Genomic DNA, 14,619 nt, shown 5'->3' with positions numbered 1-14,619 from the left:
GTGCAATATGGCAAAGGATCTCGAGGGACACCGGTCACTTTCAGACTGGCAGTATTTTGCAAGTGGGATTGTGCAATTAAACTGGTCTAAAAAGCTCTGACATTCAAATTTGTTTTTTAAATGGATTTTCTTTAGTGATTACAGGAGTGATGGGGAAATGCAGAACCTCGGCACAAACAAATGAAGATGAATGCTCAATAAGCAGGTCATCCGGAGGATCCCGCAGGATCTCTGGCATCTCAGTGGCTCTCCTAGCCATTCTGCTACCTGAGAACCTTTTGACTGGAGTCACAAAATACATTCATCCTGGACCTTCTGCATAAAAAACTAAGGGCTCTGGCACTGAACTATGGTTCTTCCTGTCCTTAACTAGGTAAGGGAAGTTAAAACTCTCAGGGGCATGTGACACATTTCAGAAAGGGGATCTAGCATTATCAGAGAGCACCCTTACCTGCTAGTTTTATCCAAAAGTGCTTTGGCCTCTCTAAAAAGATCTAACCATCTAGCATTCCTTTTTAAAGACAGGTTTCCACCCACTGACCACCTTCCAATGGCTAAAAGGACATGATTCTGTGTTAAAGCACAGAGAGATGCTCTAAATATATGAAAATATTTTCCCCTTGTGGATAAATTAAAGATTATCCCGTGTGGCAAATTTTATAAACAAGGCGCTAAACAAACATAAAACTTTAATGAAAAGATTGCACCCTCAAATATGCTACATAACATTCACCATTATTTCCATTATAGCTTTTTGAAATATTATGTGTTGGTGGTTTTGTAATATTTTTAATAAACTGTCTCATTTCAACATTAACATTTGTGTCGACATAATTATCAGTACAATTTTTGCAATGGCTTTCTAGACAGATGTGAATTCACTTCACAAAAATACCAGGTTATGATTCTGTCCCTGTACACCCAAGGTTACTTTGGGAGAGAATCTGAGACATCCAAGATACCAGCACTGCTTCCATGCATTTCTTTAGCATGGTATGATAATATTCCATTCCACTGGACAGATTTCTCCCACTCAACATAGGATAGGACTTCTGTCCTGAACAACAAAGAGACTCTCAACAGAAAGTGAAAGTATAGGCAAATATTTTCATATGTGAATATTTCCACTTGAGATGAACTGAACCAATGCTTACAGAGGCGAATATATGTTATGTAATAGTGCTCATTATACCCATCATACCCTTTTGAAACTTTCTGCATTGGTCGCTTCTGTGATCTAGAGTGGTTTTCATTCTTCTGTTGATTCTGAGGGAGAGATTCTTAAACTCATTCTTCTAACCTTGTTGCTTAGCGCAAACCTGTAATACACACCCATGCCAACAGCAGCAGTCACCGTGGAAAGGACCAACACACTTCCTACAATGCTACCTACACTGACACCATTCCAGTTTTTTGAAATTGGCCCACTGTCAATGCTGCCTCCATATCCTTCCTTTAGACAGTCAGGAGGGGCCCAACCATAAGAACAATGGCAGTGTTTGTGGTTGTTGCATATTCCCCTATTATGGCACTTTGTGACATTACAATCATACTGCAAGAGGGACACGTTCTTGCATTCCCTACTAATACACATCATGCCAGTGCCACAAGGTGTACCGTCTTCCACTGCTCCAAGATCAGCTACCTCCATTCCACTGTGGTAGTCTGTAGCCCAGCAGTTACTTTTGCCAATGGTGGTTTGAATGATGGTTTGGTGTTCCTCCAAGGTAGGTACACTATGGATATTACTACACTGCATTCGGCCACATAGAATATTTTCAGCATTGCATTTCTTAAAAATACCATGTTTTAGGCCACAGTTGCCAAAGCGATCACCTCGAGCATTCAGTCCTCTGAAACAATCCTCTGAAGCTCGTACGGTTTTCTTGCCAAATATCTTTTCACACTGCCCATTCGGAGTAATACAACGACCATGATAGCAATAGACTCCATCACCGCAAGGGGCACCATCTTGTATGTAAACATCTTCTGGACACTGGTCTGAAGTCCCAGTGCAAAACTCAGGCAGGTCACAGATACTAATACTCTTTCTGCAAATGGATCCAGGGGGACGATACTTGCACCTGGCACAACACAGTCCAGAAGAACAATTGGCAAATGGATGCAATGTGCAATCTGGCCTGCAACATCGATCCGATTGACACTGCACAGCTGAACCACAATCGCATTGCTCTCCTTTTTCCACTACTTTGTTCCCACAGTATTTGAGTTTATACATTTGATCAGGGTCTGGTGGAATCAACAAGCAAGTTGAGTCCTTTAGATTGAAATACCTATGGTAACTGCAGTTGCTAAACTTATCAGTCCGTGAGTATAAAGCAGACATAATGCAGGCACGTCGATTACATGTACAGTCTGGTTCATCATGGCTCATACCAAGATTATGTCCAAATTCATGGGCAAAAAGTACAGAAAAATCAAACAAATTGAAATTTCTTGATACTTCAACACCAGTAGCCCTGTTATCACAAATGTGTGCTACATATGCTCGTCCAAGATTCCTTCCATACGACCTGTATACAATTAAGTGAGCAGCATCATTCTTTAGATGGTTAAGTAGAATGTCATGTCTCCATACAGTAAAAGCTTTAAGTGTCCTTCCTAAAGTTTTACCAATATCTATGAGGTTCTTTTCCGTCCATATCTCCAGTCCTGCTACAGACACTTCAACCAAAAATGGCTCAAAAAATGAATTTACTGTGTGGATGGTCTCAAGAAGTTTCATAGCTATATCAGTTTCATTTTTATTAAACTTAACGTATCGTTCATGCTCCACCACAAATGCCACTTCTGCATGTCTCTTGTGTGGCCACCAGAGTTCTGCTGGAGGACTTCTGACAGCCACTTGCTTTCTGTCTTGGATCACGCCCTCTTGATGCCTTTGCTCCTCCTCCGTCAACCCACACCTCATGTGCATGGCACCCTCCACTGTTTCCAGTCGATACACCACATGCTGAAAGGTAGCAGATGGCTGGACAGGTTCAATTTGATATGTCTCATTTTTAAGTTGTAACAGGCCCCTGAGTCCCTCTGAGCAAGTGCTGAGAGTGACTGAAGAGAGGGGCTTGTCCTGTATGAAACCACTGTAGAAACAATCATCCCTGATGTAATGATAGTCAACCTGGAGGTCCCCTTCCTTATTGTACGTGAAGATGGGGAAGTCTTTAGGAACAATGCCCTTCTTTTGCTGGAGGTGTACCACCTGGCCCTTCCCCTCAATCTGCAGCAGGTAGCTGACATACCGGGTTTCCTGTAGTCCATACCTGAAGCTCAGTTTCCTTGGGATGGTCACCTCATAAGAGGCATACCTAAAGCCCTGAGGTGGTGTCTGGCCACCAGTCTCAATCAGGAGATTCCTCAAGAACATAATGAGCAGCCATGCCAGGCTGCCACTCATTTTCCCAGAACGAGGAAATTATCTCTTGAAGCACCACTTCTGGCATCTTATCCCTGAAAGGGAAGCCCCAAACAGTTGTTACCAGGTTAGTAGATAGATGGGAAGGAGGCTATATGTGAATTAGAAGAGGAGGAAGATATGTTGCCTAGCAACTGCCAGTGTGCTCCGTCTGTGGAATGTGGGCGGAGCTTGGAGGATCAAAGATGGAACAGAATGGTAGAGGAAGAGCAAGCAAGAGAAGGTTCCTAAGAAGTTTCTGCCTGAGGGGGTTGCAGGAAGAAGAGCAAAAAAAAGAGTCCTATAGCACCCCATGGACTGACAAGTTTTATTTCGGCATCAGTCAGTGGACATGAGGCCACTTCATACAGTGGATGGGCTATGATCCTCAGTTGTCATGTATGGAATATGAAAAGTATTTTCTGTGACAATTCAATCAGCATTTAGATGTATGCAGCATATAGAAACTGGCTTAAACATAAAGAACCATGTGAAAGAGGAGCAAGAGGATGTTGAAATTGTCCATCAACAACTAGCACAGTCTTTCCCACTATGACAAACTGCCTTTCTATATAAATTATGGCCATTATTTCTACATTTACCTATAAATGAACAAATGCCAATTTTATGCCAATCTTTGCTACCTTGCATTTCCCTTTTTGGTGATGCATTTTCTCATTTTTAGTGATGTACATGTGGCCATCCCATCCCACACCTAATACTGGTGATGAGGTGTTCTGCATATATTTAGAGTGGAAGGGCAGGGCCTGAACATCATGGGGCCCAATCTGGACAAAGTGGTACCAATTCTAACTTTTAGCTTTGCCTGCTACCTTCATCATCTGGAAGGCACGTTAGACTTCCTGTGGCCGTTTCCCTATCTTATATGATTCAGGAGAATGAACCGAAAGAAAACATTGCCCTTTAAAGAACCTCAATTGGTAGATCAAGGCTATAATCAGCAGAACAAGCCTTTGTGATGTGTGGCAGTTAATGGTGGTTGGCCAACAATGTAGCAAACACAGAAAACAAGAAAAAGATAATGAAAGATATAAAAGACTAGACCTGAAAGAAAAGCCTGGGTAATGTGCTTTATTTAAAATTCATAAGGAATCAGCAAGGAGAAAGGAATAATTTTAGGATTAAGGTGGAACAGATGGGATGGAATTTTGATAGTGATGGAAGGCCTGTAGTTATTTTAGATGGGCTGAAAATAATGTTGGATAATTTTAAGCCTCAAAGATACCAGAATGCAGAGTCCTGCTTACTTATTTGAACTACAAGCTATACAGTTATATGTATATGTTATATGAGGGGATATCATTCCTTTATGGGGAAGGCCAGTACGGGGTCTGGGATCACCACCTTTGAAGAGCTAGGGAGGTCTGGCGGTGGGGGTAGATGTTATAGGTTTTGAGATGCGGAGAACCCCTTCCAATCTACACCCCATCCTGAGGGAAGAGGGTAGGGTGAGCAGGGATTACTCATCTCCGTCACTGGTGTTGTGCAATGCCAGGTCTATAGGCAATAAAACCACCACCATGCGAGACTTTTTTTATCTCGCAGGGGGTTGACCTGGCTTGTGTGATGAAGACCTGGGTGCGGGAAGGCAAAGTAATCACCTTGATTGAGATGGCACCCCCGGGTTTCTCTGTCCTCCACCAGTCGCGGACTGTGGGTCAGAGAGGAGGGGTAGCATTAATCGGGGAGGATTGCTCTTTCAGGGCTCTGCCAGCACCATCGATCTCTGGCACTGAATGTGTTGGCCTGGTGTGGGGCACCAAGGAGAGTTTGGCTGTCTGGCTGGTGTACCAACCACCTAGCAAACTGGCAGCCACCCTGTCAGGCCTGCTGGAGGTGGTGGCAGGCTGGGCCTTGGAGTTCCCTAACCTATCAGTTCTGGGGGACTTCAATGTCCATGCTGATGCCACCCCTTCCTCTCGGGCTGTGGACCTGGTGTCTTCCATGGTGACATTAGGGCTCTCCCAGTTTGTTTTGGGTCCCATACATCAAGCAGGCCATACTCTGGATCTGATCTTTGGGGCAGGTATAGATATGATCATCTGTAGGTATAGCTGTGCCCCCCTTGTGGAAGTGCCATCGTCTGATCACTACGCTCTGAAAGCCAGGATTGACTCCTCCCCCCCCCGCCCACCCACTTGGGTGGCGAACCTGTTTGGGCTCGCCCATGGAGGCTGATGGATCCTGATGGATTTTGTCAGACCTTGCGGGACCCTGCTCCCCCCAGCAGCTCACTAGATGAGCTTGTCAAGAACTGGAATAACCAGCTCTTAGCGGCCATCAATGAGATTGCATCTAAGCGCCCTCTGCGACCCCGCCGAAACTGGGCCCCCTGGTTTACCAAGGAGCTCTGGAAAATGAAAGAGGACCTCAGACGGCTAGAGCGGGTATGGCAGCATGCATGCAACGGAGCCTCAAGAACATCTTATAGGATGCTTTGGAAAGCCTAGGACAGGGGTCAGCAAACTTTTTAAGCAGGGGGCTGGTCCACTGTCCCTCAGATCTTGTGGGGGGCTGGACTATATCTTTTTTGGAAGAAATGAACGAATTCCTATGCCCCACAAATAACCCAGAGATGCATTTTAAATAAAAGGGCATATTCTACGCATGTAAAAACACGCTGATTCCCAGACCGTCCGTGGGCCGGATTTAGAAGGCAATTGGGCTGGATCCGGCCCGCGGGCCTTAGTTTGCCTACCCATGGCCTAGGAGATGGCAGTGAAAGCTGCTAAGAAGTTTTACATGTAGGATCACACTACAAAATGTGACCTCATCATGACCCTTCACAATAAAATACAGACATCCTGGAAGTTTTGTTGTCTTCTGTTCATCCAATAGAGTTGGTTTAACAGAGGTTTCTGTTCACTAGCTCTTTGTCCTGAAGGACCAACATGAATCCTAAACCTCTGGTGTTATTTGGAGAATGGTTAAGGAACTCAAACTTCCTTAATAATACAAGGCTACAATAATTTGACAGCCACACAAAGTGTGAAATCCCACTTAAAACAGCAGGGGATACTCACAGATATCTGAGTGCAGTATTGTGCCCTTTTGCAAATTGTCTTCGGTAACTTGCCTTAATTGAGAGTTTCATATATGTTTGTTTGTTTTAGGGAGCCTTCATGCTGAAACTATTTCACAAGGCTCATCAGTTTCCATGTGAGCTCCAGTTGACAAAAGGCTGATAAATAGATTATTTCATGAAATATAGTGATGGGTGTTGTCAGACCTATTACATGTGGTAACTTTTCTGCTGTCGCTCCATTCCACTGAAGTTTCCAGCTTGTCGGGAGACAAGATGCCACCACTGCCTCATTCATGGTGCTACACACCCTTCATGCTGGGCAGGTGGCAGCACAGCTGTGTGTGATGCTGATATCTGTGTGGGGTGTTGTGGGCTCAGTGGGTGGGGGAAGTATATTCCGCTCTGGAGAGGATAAGGAAAGCACAGGAGGATGTTATCAGTGGCTTCCTAGCAATCATGCAATTCCTTTCTCTTAAGGACACATAAAAAATGGATCATGGGCATAATTACAAAGCATTTCTAAAGAGAAGTCTGCTTTATCTATTCATCTGTGTATAGCACCATAAGTGTGTATGGTGGTTTATGGAGGTCTCTGCCTCCAAGGAAGAGTGGGAGGAAATTCAACCAACCAACTAACCAGTCAGTTAAAAACAGACACCACACAGGACAACCAGATCATGGAACTATCATGGAACTATTGCAGCAACCACATCATGCATTTGATGAACGTTTATGCCACAGTCAAAATAAAAAAATTCCTTCCAGTAGCACCTTAAAGACCAACTAAGTTAGTTCTTGGTATGAGCTTTCGTGTGCATGCACACTTCTTCAGATACTTCTTCAGTGTATCTGAAGAAGTATCTGAAGAAGTATCTGAAGTACACTGAAGTATCTGAAGTATCTGAAGTACACTGAAGAAGTATCTGAAGAAGTGTGCATGCACACGAAAGCTCATACCAAGAACTAACTTAGTTGGTCTTTAAGGTGCTACTGGAAGGAATTTTTTTATTTTGACTATGGCAGACCAACACGCCTACCTATCTGTAACTGGTTTATGCCACAGTAAATGCTAGGCAATCCATGACCATCTGTCATGGATGCTTTAGCTGAGATTCCTGCATTGCAGGGAGTTGGACTAGATTCTATGATTCAAGGTGCTGCAAGCGTACTGCAGTTGAATGTGGGGCTATTGTAGTGGCATGACTCATGGGTGCTTTCTCCTGGAATGCAATGACATGCTTTGAGCGTAGTATTCTTTGGTAGGGTAAACCAAATCTTTTCAATCTTCACTCAAAAAAAAAAAAAATATTTGTGGCCTTCAGTCCACACACCAGCGTTGAGATGGTGATATAAGAAAAACATTATCAAAATGGATTTAAAAATTTTTTTTTGGTTGGAATCTTCCATCTCCCAACGCCATTTGTATTTTATGGAGTACAGTTCAAGAGCAATTTTAAAGGAAAACTGCATCCAGTTGGCAGGAGATGATAGATGATAGATAGATAGATGATAGATAGATAGATAGATGATAGATAGATAGATAGATAGATGATAGATAGATAGATAGATAGATAGATAGATAGATAGATAGATAGATAGATAGATGATAGATAGATAGATAGATGATAGATAGATAGATGATAGATAGATAGATATAGATAGATGGATGATAGATGATAGATAGATAGATGATAGATAGAGATGATAGATAGATGATAGATAGATAGATGATAGATGATAGATAGATAGATAGATAGATATAGATAGATGATAGATTAGATAGATGATAGATAGATAGATAGATAGATAGATAGATAGATAGATAGATAGATGATAGATAGATGATAGATAGATAGACGGGTGAAAGATAGATGATAGATAGATAGATGATAGATGATAGATAGATAGATAGATAGAGATAGATAGATAGATAGATAGATAGATAGATAGATAGATGATAGATGATAGATAGATAGATAGATAGATAGATAGATAGATAGATGATAGATAGATAGATAGATGATAGATAGATGATTGATAGATGATAGATAGAGACATAGAGAGATAGAGAGAGATATATAGATATTGCAAAATAGGGGTTGTGAGGCATCTAAGCATGTACATCAAGTATAATGTAATGTTTGTTTTAAGGACATTAACTCTGACCCATAGACTTAATCGGAGAACTGTCCATCTTTCTAAGACCCAACAGATTTCCCCTCTATTTACTTCCCAGTTTTAATTTGACCGTGTTTTCTACTTGATTAGAGACTAACCAGAGTCCTAAATATTTGATGACTTTTTACTGCAATCCAAACTCCCACAGTAATAATATGTGCTGGGGGGGGGGCAGCCAGGGGAAATGTCTTGGACCACTGAACTTGGACTATTTTGTCTTGCATTCTGATAGATTGCTGGATTCTTGGATTAAAACCAGCATTTTGGAGACTGAGTTTTCTGTTTTGTGCTGCAATAACAGTGTTTAGCGCAATAGGGCTTTAATGTGGAGAGTCATATTTTGAGATGTGTTGCTTGCACCTTTGTGCCTGGTAAGCTTTAACCTTATTAAAAGACCACCACATATGATGAAAAGAACCTTCTTTCTCTTTACATTTCCAGCACTTATTTGATTTATACATTTTTTGCCAATTTATTCAGTGTTAGATACCTGTCGATCTATCATTTTCATATAAATTTCTCTCAGACCATAACATGCTGTAAATTTTATATCCATATTCCACAATCGTTCCCATTGGGTGAGGAAGCCACCTTGGTCAAAGGAAGCCCAAGAGGTGATACCCCCATGGGCACACCACCACCATTGCAGAAGGGATGCTTGTTTCTGGTGAGATCTCGCCTTAGGCGGCGAAACAAAAGGCGCCACACCTGGTTGGGACCACCATGCTGTGCATTCTGGCACCAGCTGCAAACTCAAGAGATTTGCTCAGGGCTTCTCTGCTCATTTACGGCTATGTAATTGGATAGGCTTACATATCAGACATCCTGTCTGCAACATTGGTGTATATAAGAATTGTGATTGGACTTAGCGTTTTATTACTCTCATTATCTTATGATAAAGTTTTATTACATTGCATGATGTTGTACTTTTATGCATGCGCCCTGCCAAGTGCCGTGGGAATTTTTAATGATGATGGGTGGGCTTAGCAAAATAAATAATTGTTTTAAATAAATAAATCAGTAATGCAAATCTGTGAGGGGCGATCGCTCTTGGAAATCCTCTTATTTATTAGACTTATAGACCGCCCTTCATCACAATATCTCAGGGCGGTTCACAAGATAAAAATACAAAAGTACTGTCAGGGGTTCAGGAGCAGAGGCAAGGGCAAGGGAGGAAACAGAGAGCGAGGGGGAGGAGGCAGAAGAAAAGATGAGTGATGACGACGACCCGAGATCTCCGAGTCTTTCCAGTGAATCAGAAGATTCACAGAAAGGAGCACCAGTGGCCAGGGCAAGGGGGGAGCCTAGGGGGACACCCCAGGAGGATAGAGCCAGAGGTGACTCAGAGGAGAGCAGTTGGAGATCGGGACCAGCGTCACCGCCAGAGAGCAGGGAAGAGGAAGGGCGCCAGGGATCAAGCGCTGGCAGCTCACAACAGGGGGGAGGGCACGAGTCAGGAGTGGCCACACCTCCATCGGGGAGCGAAGAAACGGTCAGACGGAAAGTGGAAGGTTGGGCACGCGCGCCAAGTTCAAATGCACAGGAAAGTGACGCAGTAGGCAGCCCGGAAAGGGAGCCAGGTCCTAAAGCCCGGCGCAAGGAGACAGGAGGTTCCGGGGGGTCGGCGTCAGAAGAATCCCGGAAGGAAGAGACCCCGGGGGGCAGAGGGACCCAGAGGAGAACAGTCAGGCGGAAAAGGTGGAGCAGGGCTAGGATATTAAGTTGGTGCACAAGGGGCGGAGACTCAGACGGAGCTTCGCCGATCTAACCACTAGACGTAGAGTTGCACGCAGCAGCTTGAGAATGGAAACTGTAACTCAATAAAGACTTTTACTTAATGATCGCTGGCTAGCGTGATCCTCTGTGAGCTAGGATCTGGAAGCAGCTCTGACAAGTACAAATAAATAGTTAAAACAAAAACAACAAAAGGAGAACCCCCCTCCCACAAACACATTTTAAAAGCTGTGGAATATTAATAAGCCAAAAAGCCTGGTTGAAAAGAAATGTTTTTGCCTTGCGCCTAAAGATATATAATGAAGGTACCATGTGGTAGGGGCGCTGACATTGAGAGGGTGCTGTCACAACACCACCCAGCTCCTGGGCTCCTGAGCTGCCAGACAGAAGCTAGGATGAGCAAAGCAAAGATCTCACTTGTCCCAGCTGCCGCCCAGCTCCTGGGCTGCTGGGCAGAGGCTGGGTCTGGGGCATGTGGAATGCACTCAGCGGCGGGGTGTAGCAGCCCCCTCAATTTTGGGTAGGTACTGCCCCCTGCCCAAAAATATTGGGGGAACTGAAGCCCACTCAGCCCCCTATACCCAGCGCGCCTGCTCCCTGGTTTCCATACCTGCTAAAAAGAGGCTGGAAAGGACAACCCAAATGTTCAAGGGGCTGGAGCAATGCCAACTTCAATGATAGGGTCACCATATTTGCAGCTTTTTAGTTTGGGAAAAAGGCGTGTAAGTGGGGGAATGAAAGAGGTGTGTGAAATTACACATGATGCGGAAAAGTGGATGGAGAGGTGAGGAATTTCTTTCTCTCGTTAATTCTAGAATCAGGGATCATTCAATGCCGAAAGATACAGGACAGGCAAAAGGAACTATTTCTTCACATGGTGCATAAACTGTAGAATCACCTCAAGACCTAATGATGGCCACCGACTTGGATGGTTTTAAAAAACGGAATAGGCAAAATTATGGAAGATAAGCCCATTAATGGCTATGAGAAACAACGTACCTGTTTCTGGTGATCCCAAGCGGGAGAATGATGCTGTGCTCATTTCCTACTTTTGGGATTTCCTTAGATGTATGGCTGGCCACTGTGAGAACAGAAAGCTGGACCAGAAGAGCTTTTGATCCAGTAGGGCTTTCCTTATGGCAAGGAAGAGGTTTTGTGATAGTGCTTAACAAATGAATTCCTAGCCTAGATGAAATCTGAAAACTTTCTTGCTCATAGTTCATTCCATGCTCCCCTATACCAGATCATCCCTCTAACCTAGCTTACTATTTTAGTCCTGTCCAGTCATTCAGGTACTGAACATTCGTGGTGTTGGTGGTGAAAGCTGGTTCATTTGCACTCCTGAACAGAGAATCTGAACTGCCCTATGCAGACAATCAAATTAACCATGCATGCTTGTCAGGGGCAGAACGTTTCCTGCACACACATATTCACACCCCATATGTGTACAGCGTCCACAGAGACTGAACAACAGATCAGGGCTTTGATGTTTGAATCATAGACTTTTTAGAGTTGGAAGGAGCTGTCCAACTCACAGCTCAAGCAGGAATCTGCAGAACTCCTGGCATATGGCTCCTGAAATACTGCTAGGAATCAAGAGGCCCATCGCCTCCTGAGGAAGCCTGTTCCACTGTTAAGCAGCTTGCAGTATTAGGAAGTTTCTCCTAATGTTTAGCCAAAATCTGCTTCCGTGCAAATTCCACCCATTAAATTGGTCTAACCTCTGGAGCAACAGAGAACAAGTCTGCTCGGTCTTCAGATATCCGAGGAAGACTCACATCATATCACCACTTATTGGCTTTTTGGTTTATTGTCTCTTATCTTTGGAAGGGCAGGTGTCTGATGGGTTTAGCGTTCATATTGTTGAGTTCTTCTTTTCAAGTTATTGTAGGACATCTTGCATAGGCATTTTCCAGAAAGGTGGTCCAAAAATATTTTAAAATGATAAAATAAATCAGTCTTCTCTTTTCCATATTAAATGCACCCTGCTCTTTCAGCTGCTCTCCATGGCATCATTTTTGTTGACTTCATCTGAACATCATCCCACTACCATCAGCAACAATGGGAGTTGTGGTCCAACAACATTTGGAGACCCAGGCTTGGGAGGAGACTGCTCTAGCTTGTCAATGCCTTTCTTAAAATGTGGCAGTTGGACATGGATCCTGGTTTGCGTGTGTGCATGGGCCACAGCCCCACTCAAGCCACTTGTTCTTCAGCTGAGTCCATTCACAGCGATGCACTTAGGCAATTATAAACTCTGGATTTAATGGTTTTATCCAAGACTTTTTTCAGCTGGAGCTCGCCGGAGCTCATCTCTCGCACCTCTCAAATGGGTGCCATTGTCATTCTAAGAGTACAAAGGAAGCATTCATGGTGAGCTCTGGCACCTCTTTTTCGAACAAAAATAAAAATATGGCACTGGTTTTATCCCTCTCTGAGGGAGTTCTTCTTCAAAAGTGCTGCCATGACTGTACCACTATCCCTTCAAATAAATAACGGATTAGTAAAGGAAGCGCGAAGAGGGAGAGACCCATGGGGCCTGTCCACACTTGTGTACTGAGGGGAAAACCGTCCATCTGCCTTTTGCCCGTGTGGACTAGAGAACGCCTTCCCCGCACTGAGAGAGGGCGCGTGCACACGAGCGCGCCATGAGGGGCCGTCACTCCCTCGTGAATTTGCGGCAGGGCCGTCTCTCTTCCGAACCCATCATCTGTGTGGCGCGCGTTAAGTAACCCTCGGCGCCCAAGGCGCTGAAAAGCGCGCGCTCCGCCGCCGCCATCCCCGTTGTGTGCGCGAGTGTGTGTGTGTGTGTGTATCTGCTGAGGGGCGCCAGGGCGGGAAGGAGGGAGGGAGGGAGGGTAGCGGCGGTCGGAGCAGGAAGGCTGGAGGAATAGCGCATGTCTTCATTTCTGAGCGCAGCCACTAGACTCCTCTCTCCCCAGCACCACCAAACTCTCCACCATCTTTTGCATGTGAAACATTTGCAGCCGGACAGAAACCTCTGCCAGGGCTATGGAGACTGCGGGAAAAATCCGCCTCAGCAGGATGGCTTGCTGAGGGGAAGAAGGAAGGCGGGAGGGAAGAGAGAGAGAGAGCTTTATCCAGAGACGAAAGGGACGAAAGAAGAAGGGGGGAGAGAGAAAAAAGGGAGGGGAGGGGGGAAAACCACCCACCCTCTTCTCTTTTCTTCCCTACCCCATTTTTAATTTTTCCCCTCCCTCCCCCCTTTTCTCAATTTTGTGTACTGCCCCCCCTTCCCTCCCCCACCACCAGCGTGTCCTCAATGCCTCTCTGAACAACATCTAGGGAGAGAGCGTGAGGAGGAGACCCGGGGAGGCAAAAGAGAAAGAAGAAGATGAGGATTATTTGCAGACAGCTTGTCTTGTTGTTTTCTGGCTTTTGGGGACTCGCAATGGGCGCTTTTCCTAGCAGCGTGCAAATAGGTAAGCGCTGCATTGGGCTGGGAGGAAGAGGAGGGTGGCGGCGGACGGGGGGGGGACGGGACGGGGTGGAGGGGGCGAAGAGGGGACAGAAAGAGTGGGGAGGGGAGAAAGGAAGAGGGTGGGAGGTCAAATGCGGGCCGCAGGAATTGGGGGGCGAGGGGATGGAGAGCCCCTCCATATACCCTCGTGTTTGCGTGATGGGGAGCAGGACGGCGTGGAAGGGGGGGGAGAGATGATGATGCTTATGCCTCCGGGGTAGGGAGAGTCATGCATGTGTGAATGCGTGCGTGCTGTGTATAGTGTGTTGGCAAACTTGGGAAGGTGCTCTCTGAGCCAAACCCCCCCCCCAACAAGGCTCACCCTTGAGCTGCCTGCATCCCCAATTCAGGATGCTCTGTGGAACCTCGTCTAGCACAGCTTGCACGTTGCAGTAACCTATTTGCCACGGAGCGGGAGGAGGGATAGCTGTTCTTGCTTCAGAGCCTTTCCGGGCACTACTTGGAAACTTAGAGCACCCCCCCCCTCCTTGCTAATGTTGATATTCCCAACCCCCTGGCCTCCCCCTCCCAAGCACCAGCTTGGGTCTGTGCCTCTTCTCTGCCTGGCCCAGGTTGCCTTCCCTTTCTGCTTCCCCCCATCTTTGGATGGGACACAGCTCTTGAATCCCTTCCAGTTGCAGCTCCATCACTGCATCATTTCTCATGCACTCCAAAAGGTGTTGCTAATAAGGCTGCCGGCCCATAGGCTGCAGAGGGACAAAGTTCGTGGTGCTCCACTTCCCTATAGATTATTCTCCCTGGTGC

At 45.3% G+C, this 14,619-nt stretch overlaps 1 protein-coding gene and 1 pseudogene across 7 annotated transcripts in view; one reads left to right on the top strand and one right to left on the bottom strand.

Annotated features, from left to right (window-relative positions):
• Positions 1-1,087: 1,087 nt before the first annotated feature.
• LOC308588928 (disintegrin and metalloproteinase domain-containing protein 20 pseudogene) lies at positions 1,088-3,739 on the bottom strand (annotated as a pseudogene). The gene has a single exon. The product of its transcript is annotated as a disintegrin and metalloproteinase domain-containing protein 20 pseudogene (transcript).
• Positions 3,740-13,240: 9,501 nt separating this feature from the next.
• Positions 13,241-14,619, top strand: part of GRIA4 (glutamate ionotropic receptor AMPA type subunit 4) — a 229,393-nt gene continuing 228,014 nt past the window's right edge. For 2 of the 6 annotated variants that reach the window (XM_081197628.1, XM_081197629.1), the window contains exon 1: positions 13,241-13,816. In XM_081197628.1, coding sequence (XP_081053754.1) covers positions 13,729-13,816 — 88 coding nt within the window. In that variant the 5' untranslated portion in view covers positions 13,241-13,728. The remainder of the gene's footprint in view (positions 13,817-14,619) is intronic. The other 4 variants (XM_081197627.1, XM_081197626.1, XR_014008980.1 and 1 more) reach the window with 3 other exon arrangements.

This window comes from Podarcis bocagei (genome assembly GCF_964188305.1).
Source record: "Podarcis bocagei genome assembly, chromosome: 6".
NCBI lineage: Eukaryota > Metazoa > Chordata > Lepidosauria > Squamata > Lacertidae > Podarcis > Podarcis bocagei.
This window is presented reverse-complemented; position numbering and strand designations above follow the sequence as displayed.